The sequence below is a fragment of the Miscanthus floridulus genome, chromosome 18 (genome assembly GCF_019320115.1).
Source record: "Miscanthus floridulus cultivar M001 chromosome 18, ASM1932011v1, whole genome shotgun sequence".
Lineage (NCBI taxonomy): Eukaryota > Viridiplantae > Streptophyta > Magnoliopsida > Poales > Poaceae > Miscanthus > Miscanthus floridulus.
This window is the reverse complement of record NC_089597.1, coordinates 3,316,078-3,332,159: the sequence shown is the minus strand read 5'-3', so window position 1 is coordinate 3,332,159 and position 16,082 is coordinate 3,316,078. Positions and strand designations below refer to the sequence as shown.

The 16,082-nt window shown below is 49.4% G+C and overlaps 2 protein-coding genes across 5 annotated transcripts; both read left to right on the top strand.

Moving 5' to 3' along the window:
- Positions 1 to 1,586: 1,586 nt before the first annotated feature.
- LOC136520437 (RAF-like serine/threonine-protein kinase PRAF) lies at positions 1,587 to 7,281 on the top strand. Of its 4 annotated transcripts, XM_066513967.1 has the most exons (10): positions 1,587 to 2,727; positions 2,812 to 4,564; positions 4,692 to 4,843; positions 4,925 to 4,963; positions 5,048 to 5,200; positions 5,261 to 5,424; positions 5,499 to 5,649; positions 6,092 to 6,214; positions 6,327 to 6,414; positions 6,507 to 7,281. In XM_066513967.1, the coding sequence occupies exons 1-10, from the start codon at positions 1,831 to 1,833 to the stop codon at positions 6,689 to 6,691; spliced, it is 3,705 nt and encodes a 1,234-aa protein (XP_066370064.1). In that variant the 5' UTR covers positions 1,587 to 1,830; the 3' UTR covers positions 6,692 to 7,281. The 4 variants fall into 4 exon arrangements, with proteins under 4 accessions (XP_066370064.1, XP_066370061.1, XP_066370063.1 ...); XM_066513964.1 differs by having other exon boundaries at positions 1,587 to 4,564; XM_066513965.1 differs by having other exon boundaries at positions 1,588 to 4,564; positions 5,502 to 5,649.
- Positions 7,282 to 10,291: 3,010 nt separating this feature from the next.
- On the top strand, positions 10,292 to 11,548 carry LOC136523170 (probable leucine-rich repeat receptor-like protein kinase At1g35710). Its single transcript, XM_066516945.1, has one exon. The coding sequence runs from the start codon at positions 10,292 to 10,294 to the stop codon at positions 11,546 to 11,548; it is 1,257 nt and encodes a 418-aa protein (XP_066373042.1).
- The last annotated feature ends 4,534 nt before the right edge of the window (positions 11,549 to 16,082 follow it).

Genomic DNA, 16,082 nt, shown 5'->3' with positions numbered 1-16,082 from the left:
AACCAAATCGAGATATTTAGGGCCTATTTGGTTCATCTAGTAACTACTAAATTTAATAGCTTTTAGTCACTTTAGTAACTTTTTAACCAAACGCTATGGCTAAAAGCTACTAAAAGAGCTTTAGTCCTATCTAGTAACTCTGGAATTACTAAAAGTGACTAAACCGTTTAGTAGCTACTATAGTTTAACAGTTTAGTAGCTCGAACCAAACACCTTAGTTCGTGGTTTGGGACTCACGTGGGACCCGTTGGTTAGCCTGTAGCAGCAGAGTTAATCGATTACGAAAAAAGCGCGCTGTCTGTGACGGTACGTACCCTGCTATAAATACGGCGCGTCACGTGTTTAGTAACGTCGTGCCGAACCAAACCATTATATTTGCCGGATTAATCACTAGCTCATGGTTCGTAACTCACGTGGAACCTGTTGGTCAGCTCTAGCAGAGTTAATCGATTACGAAACAGCATGCTGTCAGCGTATGACGGTACATACCCTGCGCTAAATACGACGCGTCACGTGTTTAGCAACGTGGTGCCGAACCGAACAAGATATTTAGCCGACTAAGGATAGTCTCAATGCTTATATCTATTAATTTCTACCGACACTACGTATAGAAACCGTAGTCCCAATAAATAATTTATACATAACATTTTTTTATTCAATCACATATATTTTATCTCCATTCTCTACCAATCACATTTATTCGTATCTTGGTTCTCGTGTAGATATAGTTTGTAACTTAGACCCGATTTCTATGATTTTTGCTCTCTCTCCAATAACTATCTTACTACATCAGCAAAACGCTTAGATGATAGTACAATTAGAGAGTGTTTGGTTCCATGGACTAAATTTTAGTCCATGTCACATCGGACGTTCGGATGCTATTTAGGAGAACTAAATATGAGTTAATTATAAAACTAATTACATAGATGGAGACTAATTTACGAGACGAATTTATTAAGCCTAATTAATCCGCCATTAGCACATATTTACTGTAGCACCACATTGTCAAATCATGGACTAATTAGGCTTAAAAAATTCGTCTCGCAAATTAGCCACAATCTATGCAATTAGATATTTTTTTGTCTATATTTAATACTTTATGCATGTGTCCAACATTCGATGAGACAGGGACTAAAATTTTCCTGTAGTAACCAAACATCCCCTTAATATCTATAGAAACTACAATGATTTTTTTTTTTAAGTAGCCCAACCGCTCGATGCGACACGGGAGCCGCGTGCCTGCGTCGCGATACCAAAAGCGTTTAAACCGTTGTTAAAAATCCCACCAGCGCACGGGACGGCGAGGTCAGTGGGTCACGGTCACGGCCAAAGCAAAGCGCGCCTGTCAGACAAGTTCGTAGAGTCTGTTAGTTTTCTTTTTCGCCTCTCATCTAGGTATAACTGTGGTATCGGTTCGTCGTAGAGTCTGTTAGTTGGTTGATTTCTGAATTAATAAGTTGCTACTGATATATTGCGAGAAAAAAACGCTGGCCAATAAGACATGGCTGAAAAAAAAAACATGCTGGCAGTGTGGAGGTCCGGGAGGGCCCCGGAGAACTTATCCCCTGCACCGCCCGTTTCCCACCGCCGATTCCGCGATTCGTTTCGGTGCCGCCGTAGTGGAGTGCCGCGCGCGTCCGGGGCCGACCGAGCGAGCGAGAGAGTGGCAAGGCAAGTGGGGATTGCGGGAAGGAAGGAAACCCCCCCGCGCGAGACTCGCGTCGCGCCTCCGGCCTCCTCCTCCTCCCCTCTTCCCGCCCCTGCGTTTCGGATTCTGTTGCGCCCTCGCCGAGCAGGCGGTGCGCGCGAGCGGCGGAAACCCCGGCGGTGATGGCGATGGCGAGCAGGGCCGCCGGGGTGGTGGCGCCGGCGGGGGACCCCAGCAGCCCGAGCGCGAGGGCGTGGGGCGGCGGCGAGGACGAGGCGGCGTACGGTGCGGGGAAGGTGAAGCTGATGTGCAGCTACGGGGGCCGGATCGCGCCGCGGCCCGGGGACGGCGCGCTGCGGTACGTGGGCGGCCAGACGCGGCTCATCTCCGTCCCGCGCGCCGCCTCCTTCGGGGAGCTCCTGCGGAAGGTGGAGGCGGTGGACGAGGCCTCGGCGTCCTCCGGCGGCGGGGTGCTCGTCAGGTACCAGCTCCCCGGGGAGGACCTCGACTCGCTCATCTCCGTCTCCGGCCCGGAGGACTACGACAACATGATGGAGGAGTACGAGAAGCTGGCCGCCGCCGCGCCCGACGGCTCCGCCAAGCTCCGGGTCTTCCTCTTCCCGGCCTCCGGGTCCGGGACCGACGCGGCCGGCGGCGGCTCGGGGCCCCACCACCTCGCTGCCGCCGCGGTGGACGAGTCCGGGCAGCGGTACATCGACGCCATCAACTGCGTCTCCGCGGAGGCCATGGCCGCGGCCATGCGGCCTAAGGACAGCGTCGCCAGTGCCGGTTCCTCCGCGCACAACTCCGAGGCATCCGAGTATAGCGGCCTGGTGGAAGGTATGTCGCCGCGGGCGGTGCCGCCGCCTGCGGCCGTCGCTACTGAGTATTCGTATTCAGGTGGGGGCCATTACCTTAGTGCTTTCCCGGAGTCGGTTGGGTTCGCTGCAGTCTCGGTGTCACCTTCGGCGATGGGCATCCCGGCTCAAAATCCCATCCTGGTTAGGACAGAGCCATCAACGTTGCAGCCTCACCAGGTTGCTGCTGCTGCTTATGCAACACCGCATCAGCCGCCTCAAGTAACCACTTATGTGCAGCAGCAGCCTCAACTCACCCATTATGTACCACACCAGCAGCCTCAGTCTGCTTCTTATGTGCAGCAGATGCCGCAGTCGTATATAGAGCCGCAGCAAGTACACTACATCAACACCCAACAATTTGGTGTGCGTGGGGTGCCACAATCTGTCAATTATGTGCCTGTGCAAATGAGCCAATTCATGCCCAGCATTCCTGCGACGGGTTCTATGGCGACCACTGCTGCTCAAGTCGGTACGTTCAGGCCTGCTTCCGCAGGTGCAGAACCTGTTCTGGAGACCACGCAGTTCACAAGGCCAGTGCAAGCTCAGGTTGATCAGAGTTACCGTGTGGTGCAGACTCCACTGTCGCAGCTTCCTCCTTTGTCTTCTGTGCATCTGCAGACAAATGATGCGCAGAGGCAGAGATTTGGTGTTCAACCTGCGATGACAAGTGCAGTAAGCATGCCAGTGGTGACCAGCTCAGGCACAATTCCTGTGGTGGTTAGCTCGGCCACTGTTCCATCGTTGAGGTATGATGATTGCACAATGTGCCAAAAAGCATTGCCACATGCCCATCCGGATAATATTATCCGGGAGCAGGGAAATTCTCGTGCAACGGGCAACCTTGAGGCAGCTCCAATGTTTTACAGTCCGCATCAAGACAGTGCATCCAACAAATCTAGTCCAGGTGCAAGCTCAGGAACACCCACGAACTATCTGACGGAACCAAGAGCTGGGAACACAGCAGTGATAACACAATTTGATCCGACTCTTCCTGCCAGAAAACCTGCAGTCCAGGCAACTACATCTCTAGATACAGGTGTGCCGGTTCAACCCACCATGATTGCTTTACCAGTGTCTAGTGCACCTGCTTCAAATGGAGTATTTGTGGGCCATTCTCCTCCGGCTGGAGCTGAAGATCATATCAGGTACCAGCAGCAACCGTTCTCTTATAGCATGCAACCACCGCAAGTTCCAGTGAATGGCTCACAAGGCATTGATGCCAGTGCATACAAGGATTCAAATCATCCAGCAGCGGAACTGCTTAGAGAATATGCACATGATCTTCCTCATGACTATGCCAGAGCTATTGATGCACGAATGCAAGCAGTTCATTTGGGTCCTATTGCACCACCAGAATCTAGTGTGCATGGAAAGCCTTCTATTCCTCATGGTGTCATTGATCATGCCAAAGTTGGGAAGCCACCTGTAAATATTGATGGTAGTTCTATCTACAAATCTCAAGCTGGAGGGTATCATATGGGGATTACAAATGCCTTTACTGCTCCTGCTTTGACCCAAGAGGACAACATTGCCAGGCACAGTGAGCAGCCACCTTATGCTTTTGATGTTGGTGCACAAAATGTCCATCCTGACATAATCCAGCGACCACCCAATCTGCCTGTCCAGAGCAACCTTAGAGTTCTGATTGAACCACCTGTTTCTAATGAAAAGATTACTGTGCAACCACCTAACTCTGGTGCTCAGGTTCCTGCTGGGCCTCCCCTACAGCATCCCAAGGAAATGCCCAATCACTTGGTTTCTGCTCCTCCCAATGGAAGCAGTAAATTTCCATTGCAGGCTACTGTTGGAATTGATCCTGTTGAAGCTACACAAGAACCAGCTTACACAGATTCACTTTTCTCAAATCAGGATCCTTGGAAAGCAGTGGGCAATACTTCTTTAGTGCCTCCAAGACCAAGCAAGTTAACTAAGGAGCCTGTTGTTTCTGGAGGTCAATATACTGATGGCCATATGCCTGACATGAACACACATGCTGCCGTACTCTTTGAAGAAGACCCAACTTTTAAGGATATCCACACAGTTAAATTGAACAAAGGTTGGTACGCTCTGTCATCCTATACTATTTGGGCAGTATTACTTACTATCATATTATTTCAAAATCATAATGGACTAAGCAACAATTCCTCTGCCTCTCTCTTTCATACTTCTTTTACTTCTGAAAGGATTTGGAGAAGATAATATTAAGCAACAATTACAAGCTGTTGCTGAAGGGGTAGCAGCATCAGTTCTTCAGCCACCCTTTCCTGAAAAACCAGCTGCATTCTCTGGGGATCACATTGATTCACATGGAGCAGTAGTTGATGCTAAAGTTCAGGTGGGAGATGTTTCTATCTTCGCTGGCCTAAATCATTGTTCTTTGGTTGGTTGTAATCTTTTGGTTTACTTTTGGGTTCAGGATGAAGGGAATAATCAGTCAGACAAAACAAGCCTTCAGGTTTTTGTCTAGCTATTATTTGTTTCCACATTTTATGCGAAATTTTAAATGTGTTGTCCTTATTTTCCACTTTGTTGATAACAGATAATAAAGAACAGTGACCTTGAAGAATTGCGTGAACTGGGTTCTGGAACCTTTGGTACTGTTTACCATGGAAAGTGGAGGGGTTCGGATGTTGCTATAAAGAGAATCAACGATCGATGTTTTGCTGGGAAGGCATCTGAGCAAGAGCGTATGGTATGAAATGTTTTGTTTTAAATTGAATCCACCATGTTCTAACCTTTCTTTTGTCTGTAGAGGACTGATTTCTGGAGTGAGGCAGGCAAGCTTGCATCTTTGCACCATCCAAACGTAGTAGCATTCTACGGTGTTGTTCTAGATGGACCTGGTGGATCTGTTGCAACGGTAACGGAGTACATGGCTAATGGCTCACTCCGACAAGCATTGCAAAGACATGAGAAGTATACTACTCCTTTCAATGCCAACATAATGCTTTTCATATGATGACAACTCTAAGCTCATCTTATCCTATCAGCAGGATCTTTGATCGGCGTAGGCGTCTATTAATTGCCATGGATGTTGCATTTGGAATGGAATATCTCCATGGGAAGAATATAGTGCATTTCGACTTGAAGAGTGACAATCTGCTTGTCAACCTAAGGGATCCTCAACGGCCTATATGCAAGGTGCTTATCTTCATAAACACCCTCCCCCCTAATTGTGCATGCACAGTAAACTAGATCAGAACCCTTAATAACTTATGCCAGTGAAGTAATGCACTTGTATCTTATGCTTATACTTGAATGTGTAGTTTTTTTTAATTTGTCTTTAAGGCAGCAAGTGACTAAGTAAGGTCCAATCTTTTTTTCACTTGTATATTAAATTATTAATCAAAAGCACACTCCCACTCATATGGATGAATGTGTTTATGGAGCACAATATTATATTTATTTTATAGAACGTGCAATCTTTGAATGTGAGAAATGTCTTCGACTCTTGCCATACCAAGGATGTAATTCTTTAGAGAATTGTTGGTTCCAGCACTAGCAGAACAGCATGCAAGGTTTTAAGCATCTCTGATATTCTTGGTTGCGCTCGGACATGAGGATGACCTTCCTATTTTTGTAGGTTGGTGATTTGGGATTATCAAAGGTCAAATGTCAGACTCTAATCTCTGGTGGAGTAAGAGGAACACTTCCTTGGATGGCCCCTGAGTTGTTGAATGGCAGCAGCAGCCTTGTCTCTGAAAAGGTTTGGTTCCGTTGCACCCTTTGGCCTAATGTGTGCACTCCTTTTTCTTTGACCTGCGTCTGGAGGAATATGTTCCTGTTCCCTGGGTGACCATCACATTCTCTGGATGTAGGTTGACGTTTTCTCGTTCGGCATTGTGATGTGGGAGCTACTTACGGGTGAAGAACCTTACGCTGAGCTGCACTATGGTGCCATTATAGGTACGCGCATAACTTATGCTGTTATTATATCTTACATACTTGGGGAATCCAATGCCATTCTTGTCCCTGAACTTTCTGCCAACTTCACTCAGGTGGAATCGTGAATAACACGCTGCGACCTCCGGTGCCCGAGCCCTGTGATCCCCAGTGGAGGTCACTGATGGAGCAGTGCTGGTCAGCTGAACCCTCGGAGAGGCCGAGCTTCACCGAGGTTGGCAAGCGCCTGCGCGCCATGGCGGCGGCTGCTCCTACCAAGGCACAACAACAATCGAAATAGATGCTTTAGCCTTCTGCCTCTGGCGCCCTTCTGTTTAGCAGACTGTTTCAGTCTTCAAACCGAGGTGGTGCCATGACTAGCTGGGTTTTGTACATGAATAAGTTGAAGAAAGATAGGAGAATGTGGCATGCTTATAGAGTCGGTGGTTGGTTGATGCTTCCTGTCTTGCTTTTGGCATGGATCGTGGAAATATATGGTAGTACAGCGTAGTGTAAGAGAGCCGTGAGCATGTAGATCAATCAGTACATGAGGTGTTACGGGAGCGGTTGGCGAGTGATGCTCATGCGCTCTCGTCGACTCGTGCATTACGATTTCTTTTTCGTCCGTGTTAATGTACCAGTGCCGTGGAAAAGAAGTGCTGTTTGTGCCGTCTCACTTGGAGGTGCAGAGGTTGAAGATTCGTCATGAGTGGAGCGTTTCAACAGAAAACAAGCAGAGTGACCGCAAAGTTGTGAACTTTGTGCGGTAGGAGTACAATCCAAATGTAACACGCCACGTTTGTACTCTTTGGACTGTGATGGTTGTCCGCAAATGACAAAATTGTGGTACGGTCTCTTTTGGACTGTGATGCTTGCCCGCAAATGACAAAATTATGGTACGGCGTCTTCTGTTTTGTGGTGGAACCGGACGTGTCTAACGCGACGTAATGCCGTGTCAGTCAAGAGGAACAAGACAAATGACTGAACTTCGAGTTGGTTAACAAATCCAAGCACCCTCGTCCTAACATAAAAGCGACGAAAGCTACGGACGTGAAAAAAAAGGAAGGCTAACTGCGAAGCGTTGATTGTCTGTCATTTTTTTTTTGTTTTATTTTTGGACTGAGCTGCTTCTATTGATATAGCAGAGAGTATAGGTGGGTAACCTTATTTTTATTGTGTCTGTCAATATGTGTGTTGTTGCGTAGCAGTGTCTGCTACGCTGAAATTATAACGCACAATTGCACAAAGCATCGTTTTTTTCTGTAACTTAATGGTAGCTTGTTGAGAATCTTGGAATGACGCTTATTTGATGCACACGATTGATGTTTTTTCTTTCTTTCTGATGGTTGGAAGATAACAAATAAACTCGACTGGTGTTGAGGAAACTTTCAGTTTTCAGCCGCTGCTAGCTGCTGCCGGCAACAATTTGGCTCGTAGTTGTAGGATCGATCGTGTCAGATTGTAAGAGTATCCAACATTTCTGGTGATACCACAATCAGGTTGAGAAGGGAATGCACACCAGAGATTGAGATTTGAGAGAAGGCCCGTAGAGCAAATTCAGATGCCGTTAGAATTTGTGAGACGTTCAGAACTCCAAACTACGCCTTTCAGTGCATGAGAAGCACTTGCTGACTTCGGACGATCCAACCATTCCACCATTGCGGCGCGTGCAGAGGACACAGGATAGATCATATGCTAAGGATCCGAAGAATCCGATTGTTATGACAGGATAGAACATCTGCAGAGAACAGGATAGAGTATGAAGGTTTTTTTTTTTGACAAGAAGAGCATGGAGTTATTATTACTCCTATAGACTATCAATGACCTGGAGCTCTTCTATCTGTGAATGAAAATCTGCCTGATGAAGTAGCTAGCTGACCTTGGCTGTGAGAGCATCAATAAAAGCATTTCTAAATCTCACTATCTAAATCATCATTTAGAGCGTCATTTACATAAAAATCGTTTTCTATATCTTTTCACTCTCCAATAGTCTTTCTATATCTCATGCGCACTCTAGAGAGCCATTCTCCAATAGTCTTTCTATATCTCATGCGCAAGTGTTTCGTATGGAATTTGCAAAAGTAGATCGGGATGTTGCATATGTTGCAATGGTTGTATATGTACGTTGCAAACGTCTGTTCCCAATGTTTCATCTGTTTTTTCAGATGTATGTTGCAAGTGTGTTTGTCTGGACGTGGCATATATTTCACACTCACACATATGCATGTTGCAAGTGTTTTATCTGGATTTTGCGTATATGTTGCAATGGTTTTTCAGACGCATGTTTCAAGTGTTTCATTTGTCTTCAAACGTATGTTGCAAGTGTTGTATTTGGATGTTTCAAAAGTAGATCGGGTTTGTATCTCCCTCCTCGCCTTCTGCTACATCGCCTTGGTGTCTCCTCCTCGCCTTTTGCTGCCTTGCATCTTTCTCAGACTGTGGAGGGGTCACGGCGGGGCCGGTGGAGGGGGCGCGTTGCCATCCCTGTGGAGGGGTCACGGCGGGGGGGGGGGGGGGGCAGTGGAGGGGGCACGCCGCCATCCCGCGGCGTGAACGCGAGCGCACGCGCGCCCCTTCTGTTATGCGGGTAGGTAGCTTCGGTCCCTTCAGTTTTCTGTTATGCGGGATGCTGAGATGGGACGGTCCTTCTGGTGGTCCACAATGCCAGCCCACAGTTCGGTTGGTTGAGCTGCATCTGGACGCGCTGCTGGCGCCGAACGTCTGGGCGCTAGTACCTCTGTTCCTCTGTTTCTAATATAAAGGAAAACATAATCTGGTCTTTGCACTCATTGCTGAGTGTATGCAGCCCAATAATGTTACAGACGAAGTAGCACTTAGGCTACAACACACCACGTAAAGGACACATTTACAAACTAGCAACAAAAGGAGATAAATCTAGGCTTCAATTATATTGCTAAATTTCCAACCAATCCAAATACACGTCGGACACACAAGGTGATGCATTATAGGGAAATACATATGAATGGGGATGGGAAAATATGCAAAGTAATGTCTACCACAAAAGGATAAAGTTTTACATTGAGTACTATGTTAGAATATGAACACATGAGCAAGGAGTGTGTGTGTGGTGTGTGTGGGGTGGGGGTGGGGGGCTGGCTATAAGTCACATATATATGCTTATCCTGTTTGGTGTATGTTTGCGATGAAGTTTGTGTTGTGTTTTCGATTCCTCTATGGTTTACTGTTATATTATAAGTACAATATAAAAGCTACAGTAAAGCATACTTTTTTTACCTTCAAGTTATATGTTAGTCTGATTTTCAACCCTAAACTACGAATCTGGATAATAGGAACCCTCTGACTATTGAAACCGAACAAATTTGGTCCTCTGGCGGATTTCAAATGTGGCTATCTTTTTTTAAAAAAAATATATGGATTGATCTATAAAAATCCATGGTTAGTTTATTTTAAACCAGAAAATTATGAAAATGGTTCTAATTTTCTTCTTAAAATGTTAACTATCCATTGAAAATAGACTTTACCCTAAAAGGTAATACTCAAAGTTTGATAGATATCTATAGAGATCTTCTTCATGCTAAGGTCTTGTGGAAGGCGCAACAATTCTATTTTTTTCTAAGTAATACGTGCATGCTGCCTACCCTTTTAGTTAGTGGTCAACGTACTGAAGTCCACATAATGTTAATTAGATATCACCCACGACTTGGTTAGTGATCAACGTACTAAAGTCCATATAATGGCAATTACGTAGATATCACCCACGCACGCCCTCTCCTATTTAAATCACAGGGGCCGTAGTGTTTGTTCACAGCTACCAGCAACTAAAGCTAAGGATCTCCATCTCTAGAGCTTGCTTTCCACAAATCCAGATAGCAAAGCTAATACTTACTACAGTCTTTAGTTCCTCTTTGCATTCTCTGCAATGGCCAAATTCCTCGCCCTCGTAACCATCACCGTTGCCGTTGTCAGCTCCTGCCATGTCTCTGCAACGGAACCGGCTGGCGCCGATCGTAATGCGCTACTCTCCTTCAAATCTAGCGTCCAAGGTAATAGCCTTTCCCATTGGGGCTCCCATAGGACTTGGAAAAGTGTTAAATGTGACTCAAGAGGGCGTGTAATCTCCCTCGAACTCTCTGGCTTCAAACTCACCAGCGTCATCTCACCGGCGATCGGCAACCTGTCTGCACTTGAGATTCTTGATCTCAGCGCCAACCAATTCTCTGGCGTCATCTCACCGGTGATCGGCAACCTGTCTGCACGTAAGATTCTTGAACTCAGCGCCAACCAATTCTCCGGCGTCATCTCACAGGCGATCGGCAACCTGTCTGCACTTAAGATTCTTGATCTCAGCGCCAACCAATTCTCCGGCGTCATCTCACCGGCGATCGGCAACCTGTCTACACTTGGGCTTCTTGATCTCAGCTACAACCAACTCTCCGGCAGCATCCCCCCAGAGCTTGGCAAGCTGTCACGGCTGGGGTATCTGAGCCTTCACAACAACCTTCTCACAGGGGTAATCCCTGAAACGCTTGGCCTTCTAAAAAGCGTGACTTACATTTCCCTCTATTACAACAATCTCACTGGTGACATCCCAGATATCTGCAATTGCCACTCCATGACCACCATTATCCTATACGAGAACAACCTCACCGGAGAGATTCCTTTCTCTACACGATGTCAGCTTCCACACCTAGATACGCTCGACCTCTCCGACAACAGGCTCGTCGGCGTCATCCCGTCATCAATATCGAATTTTACGAACCTTACCATGGTGCACCTGGATGACAACAAAATTAGCGGTGCAATTCCTCGCGCCATCGGAAGTCTTCCCTTGCTGGAAACTTTAAACCTATCCAACAACATGTTGGAGGGCCCAATCCCCTCAGAGATCTTCCAACTGCAAACGCTTAGTGAATTAGACTTGTCATATAACCAAATCAACGGAGGAATACCAGAGACCCTGTCCAACCTCACTGAGCTGAACCAGCTTATCCTTCGCAATAACCGGATCAATGGTGAAATTCCCAAATCCACAGGCGCAGCTCAACAATTATTTTTTATCGACATATCCTATAATTGTCTTCAAGGTGCGATACCGGAAACCTTGTCGAACCTCACTTATCTGCAGCATCTTGTTCTCAACGATAACCAGCTCTCAGGCCCCATAGCATGGTCTTAGCTGAAGCAAGAAGCATGCAGCCTGTTCGATTGGCTGGTTCGTATCGTTGCTGGTTTGTTTATGTGAGATAGAAGTACTGCTGACTGGTTCATATGAATAGTATCCATGTGAGGAAGTTGGCCAGCCAGCCCCAGTTGATCGGGCTGGGCCTTACTAGTTACCAATAGCATATATTCAAGTTACTATTACCAATAAACCTGGTCTGGGCATAACGCCGTCAGAGTCAGTCAGTGTTGTGCAGGCACCTAGCAACAGATAGCAGTAATATACATGCGATGGTTCGTGAGGGGGTTCGTGAGGGGGTATGTCCCCCGATATCTACAAGATAACATGGGCCGCACCATCAGAGGTGGCACAGCCCACAAGATCAAGACGTGCACGGCGCTGCTCGGCGTGCACCGCAAGCTATTGTATAGTACCAAATAGGATACTTTTCTTGTAACCCTACCCCTCCAGAGTATATAAGGAGAGGCAGGGTCCCTAGCGGACATGATAAATACATCTGCAGTCACGCGATATCATACGGTAGCTAATACAAACCAACATCGCGTCCATGCTGGTCTCCATGGCGCGGTCGTGGCCTTCTCCACGGCGGCGTGGTCTCACCGGACTCTCCACGGCACTCGCCCGCGCCGGTCTCCATGGCGCGCGCTCCTTCACGGCGCACCCGCGCCCTCCACGGCGGCAAGCGCGCGCCCAGTGCGAGCTGCCATGGGGCGGCGAATGGAGGCGGCAGATAGAGATAGCGAGAGAGAAATGCAGTAAGAGCATCTCCGGTAGTCCCCCGATAGAAATGTATTGGTGGTCATCTATTATTGGAGGAGATGCTCCATTAGATTACCAAAGATCTTCTCCCAAAATGTGGGACCCACCTGTCATTAATTTTTTTTTATTTTTCCCTTTCATTTTCCGCTCGGTTCATCTCTCCCACGTCGTAGAGGCTCGTAGCAGATCTCCATGCCGTCGTCCATAGCCTCAACCTCCACCGCTGGGTCAAGCACAGGGAGGAACCTCCGCCGCCGGGTCGAGCACGACAAGGAACCTCAACCTCCAGCGCCTCAACCTCCAGCGTGGCCCTGGCCCCGGCCGCCGCCACGTCCACTGCTGTGCGCCCAGACCCACCCCCGGCTAGCGTCGCCCCCATCCTCGGCGCCAGCAAGCGCCATGCCCAGCTTCGGTCATAGCCATGGCGACCGGAGATGGAGATGGAGGTCGAGCGGGTGGAGGTGGAGGTGGAGCGGCTAGAGGTGGAGGTTGAGCGGCCACGTGGTTGTCCTAGCGTAGGAGGTACATGGAGCTGCCGGAGCAGGACACCGCTTCGTCGTGGTCGTCCCGGAGTCGAAGAAGACGTGGACGCTTCTTCCTCACGAGGTACGCCCGCACTGTGGAGGACGACGGTGGCCTGTCGTGGACGAGCTAGCGCATGACGTGGGGGGCCAATGCACCACCTCCTCCAGACCGCTGCCGCGTCCATCCAATCCACAGCCCCCGCCGCGCCCATGCCCATCCCCATCCACCACCACCGTGCTGTGGGGGCTCTGTTGGTCGGGTGTCTTACGAGGGTAGGAGATGACAGTTAGGTGGGCCCCACTATTTTTGTTGAGATGCAACTCTCCCTCTATTTGAGGGGAGATGGGGTGTCTTTGGTGGCTAAAAAAAGACCATATTGGAAGCTGTTGAAGAAGGAAATTTAACTCATCTCTCCCAATATAACAGTTTTACGAGGATTGGAAGTTCTATTGAAAAACTGTTGTACATGCTCTAAGCCCGTAACAAAGAAAGCAGAAGAGGATAGAGCAAAGACATCTCAGCTATCCACTGTGATCCACCAGTTCAGAGCAAACTAGTGTTAGAATTGGGCCAGGCTTGGATTGGTTTAGGCCACTTTGGGCTGAATCCAGACCTTTATTAAACGAAAATACTTCGACATGCCATCGGTCCGCATCCACCCCCTCTGTCTTGTCCGCTTCTCTTAAGAAAAAAATCTTCCCGCTCCGTCTCTCCCTTCTCGTGCCACCACCGTTGCCTTCTATCGGTGTTTTGGACCGGCGGGCCCTCAACCAACTAGTGAAAATGTACTGCGTGCTCCTAATCCCGGATGGTGATGCAAAGAGACACAAGGTTTATACTGATTCAGGCAATAGGCGCCCTACGTCCAGTCTAAGAGATCGATCTTGTATTCCTTGCACCGAAGTGCTTGTAGTAGGGGGTTACAAGCAGGGTGAGAGAGGGAGCTTGTCCTAGGTCTTTGCACGGAGCGGTGTGAATTGCTTGAGGTGTTGATCTCGGGCAACGGGGAAGCGTGTGCGTTACAGAGTGTTGGGCGTATGTTCGTCTATCTCGTGAGCTCTCTCCGTGTGAGCATGTTCGTAGACCTGAACTCGTCTCCCCTAGAAACGGCCCCGGTCTCTCCCTTTTATAATTGAAGGGGGATAGGGGTGATACATGTGTTTGCTATGCGGTGTCCTATAAGCAGAGGCGGCATGTCCGAGCCCTGTAGCTTGTGACTGTGGCGGCATGGTCGACGGAGCAGTCTTGTACCTGATGTACTAGAGTGACGCGCCGGTCACGCTCGATCCTGTGCCACGTGGGAGCTCCAGTGATAGCTTGAAGCAGGGCATGGTGGATGATGTGCCTGGTCGCTGTTCGTCGATAGCGTAAAGAGCCGAGGCTCAGTTGGTGCCGAGGCCGAACCGTCGTGGGGGGCTCGGCGGGCGCGAATCCCAAGGCTGCCGAGACCTTGAAGTGGATTGCCGAGGCTCGGAGGGAGCAGTTGGTCTCGTACACTTATTCCGAGGCTACAAGGACCTGAACTTAACTCCCCACACCGCGTTGTCCTCGGAGCAGTTGGAGTTAGGCAGCATAGTGCGGTATGGGTGTTAGTCGTGGGCACAGTGCTAAGCACAGCGGCCGGTAACCCCTGCTCTGTCCTATCTCGGACGGCATAGCTCCGATGTGACTTACGTCTTGTCGGCCACTCCGCTGTGTCGAGCCGTCGTTCGGCCAATATCGCGGGAGCAATTAAACGCGCGGGTCGGACGTGATATCTTGTCTAAGAAGTTGGTCGAGGCGGAGGCGACAGGGTTGTTTTGCCGAGCTGGCCTTAAGCGAGGCAGAGAATCAGTAACTCGTCCGAGGCCTTCTGAGCAGGGCCTCAGGCGAATCGGAGAATCGGTTCCCCGTCCGAGGCCTTATGAGCCAGCCTCGAGCGAGATAGAGAATTGGTAGGTCGTCCGAGGCCTCTCGTGTGGGGCCTCTAGTGAGGCAGAGAGTAGGTGGCCTCGGACAAGGCCAGGGTTTAGCCAGTAGTTGTCTCTTGGCTTTGATTTTGATAGGGTCTAAGTGATCTTTTTTGGTTGTTGCTTAGGGGACCCCTTTTTATGATACCCGACAGTAGCCCTTGAGCCTCAGGGAGAGTGTGAACGCTCTTTCTGAGGTTTTGACGAGACTTGGCTTACGGCAGCTCCTGGCGGGATAGTGTTTCGTACTCGAGGCCTCGGTGGGTGCGCATGAGCACACCCACCGGGTGTAGCCCCCGAGGCCCTGGAGGAGTGAATTTATTCCTCCAGGGTCTTTTCTCATGTTGTGCGAGGGGTTTTATTGCGTTTGCCGAGCCCATGAGTGCGAGTTCGGATCGCTGAGCCTTGGTTTAGTTGCAGGAAGAGCCCCCAAGTCTCTGCACAGAGCGAGAGGGTGATCAAGAGTTTTCCTGTCTTTTTCGTGCGGCCCTCACGCATCCTTTTTGTTCAGAAGGAGGGGTGGAGGATGCCATGCTACCCTCGGTGGGCGCGAGCAGTGACACCTCCGGTGAGCTGTTATCGGGTAAGTCTGAGTGGAGGCTCGTGCCCCATTCAATCGGGGTTGGCTAGCGGTCTAGAGACACACTCCAAGAGTACCAGAGGGCTTCTCTAGTGGGTACCAGGGCCGTTCGATTGGCCCTGGGGGCTCGATGCCTCCCTACAGTGGGATCCCATTTAGAGACCTCCCTGTCGGTCTCGAACACGACTTAGGGCATCCTGAGTGATCGCTTGCTCGGCCCTCGGCCATGTACAGGCTCGCCCATAGTTGTCCCTGACTCTGTTGCCCTAGGGTGGCTGTCGAAACCTTCGGGGGCCCACCCTTCGAACCCCTGGACCGTAACAGGCTCGATGCCCTTTATCGCATTTTTCCTTGCGAGTTTGGGTTGCTTGTCTTCGTCCTGGGTGCAGGAAGAGCCCCCGAGCCTCTGAGAGGGCGATTAGGGGTTCCCTTGGCTTTTCATGCGACCCTCGCACGTCCTTTTTGTTCAGACAGAGGGGTTGTCTACCGAGCCCTCGAGTGCGAGCCTAGGTCGCTAGGTCTCGGCAAGGTTGCAGGAAGAGCCCCCTAGCCTCTACATGGAGCGAGGGGGTCGTTAGGAGTTCCCTTGGCTTTTTGTGCGACCCTCGCGCATCCTTTTCATTTGGAAGGAGAGGTTTGTTTGCCGATCCCCCTCGAGTGCGAGCCTAGGTCGCTGGGTCTCGGCAAGGTTGTAGAAAGAGCTCCCTAGCCTCTA

Bases quoted from the DNA above. Each gene is read 5' to 3' on its own strand.
- LOC136520437 (XM_066513964.1), top strand. From the start codon at position 1,831: ATGGCGATGGCGAGCAGGGCCGCCGGGGTGGTGGCGCCGGCGGGGGAC. The intron at 4,964-5,047 runs GTTTTTGTCTAG...TGTTGATAACAG, and splicing joins CAGACAAAACAAGCCTTCAG to ATAATAAAGAACAGTGACCT. The intron at 5,425-5,498 runs GTATACTACTCC...TTATCCTATCAG, and splicing joins GCATTGCAAAGACATGAGAA to CAGGATCTTTGATCGGCGTA.
- LOC136523170 (XM_066516945.1), top strand. From the start codon at position 10,292: ATGGCCAAATTCCTCGCCCTCGTAACCATCACCGTTGCCGTTGTCAGC.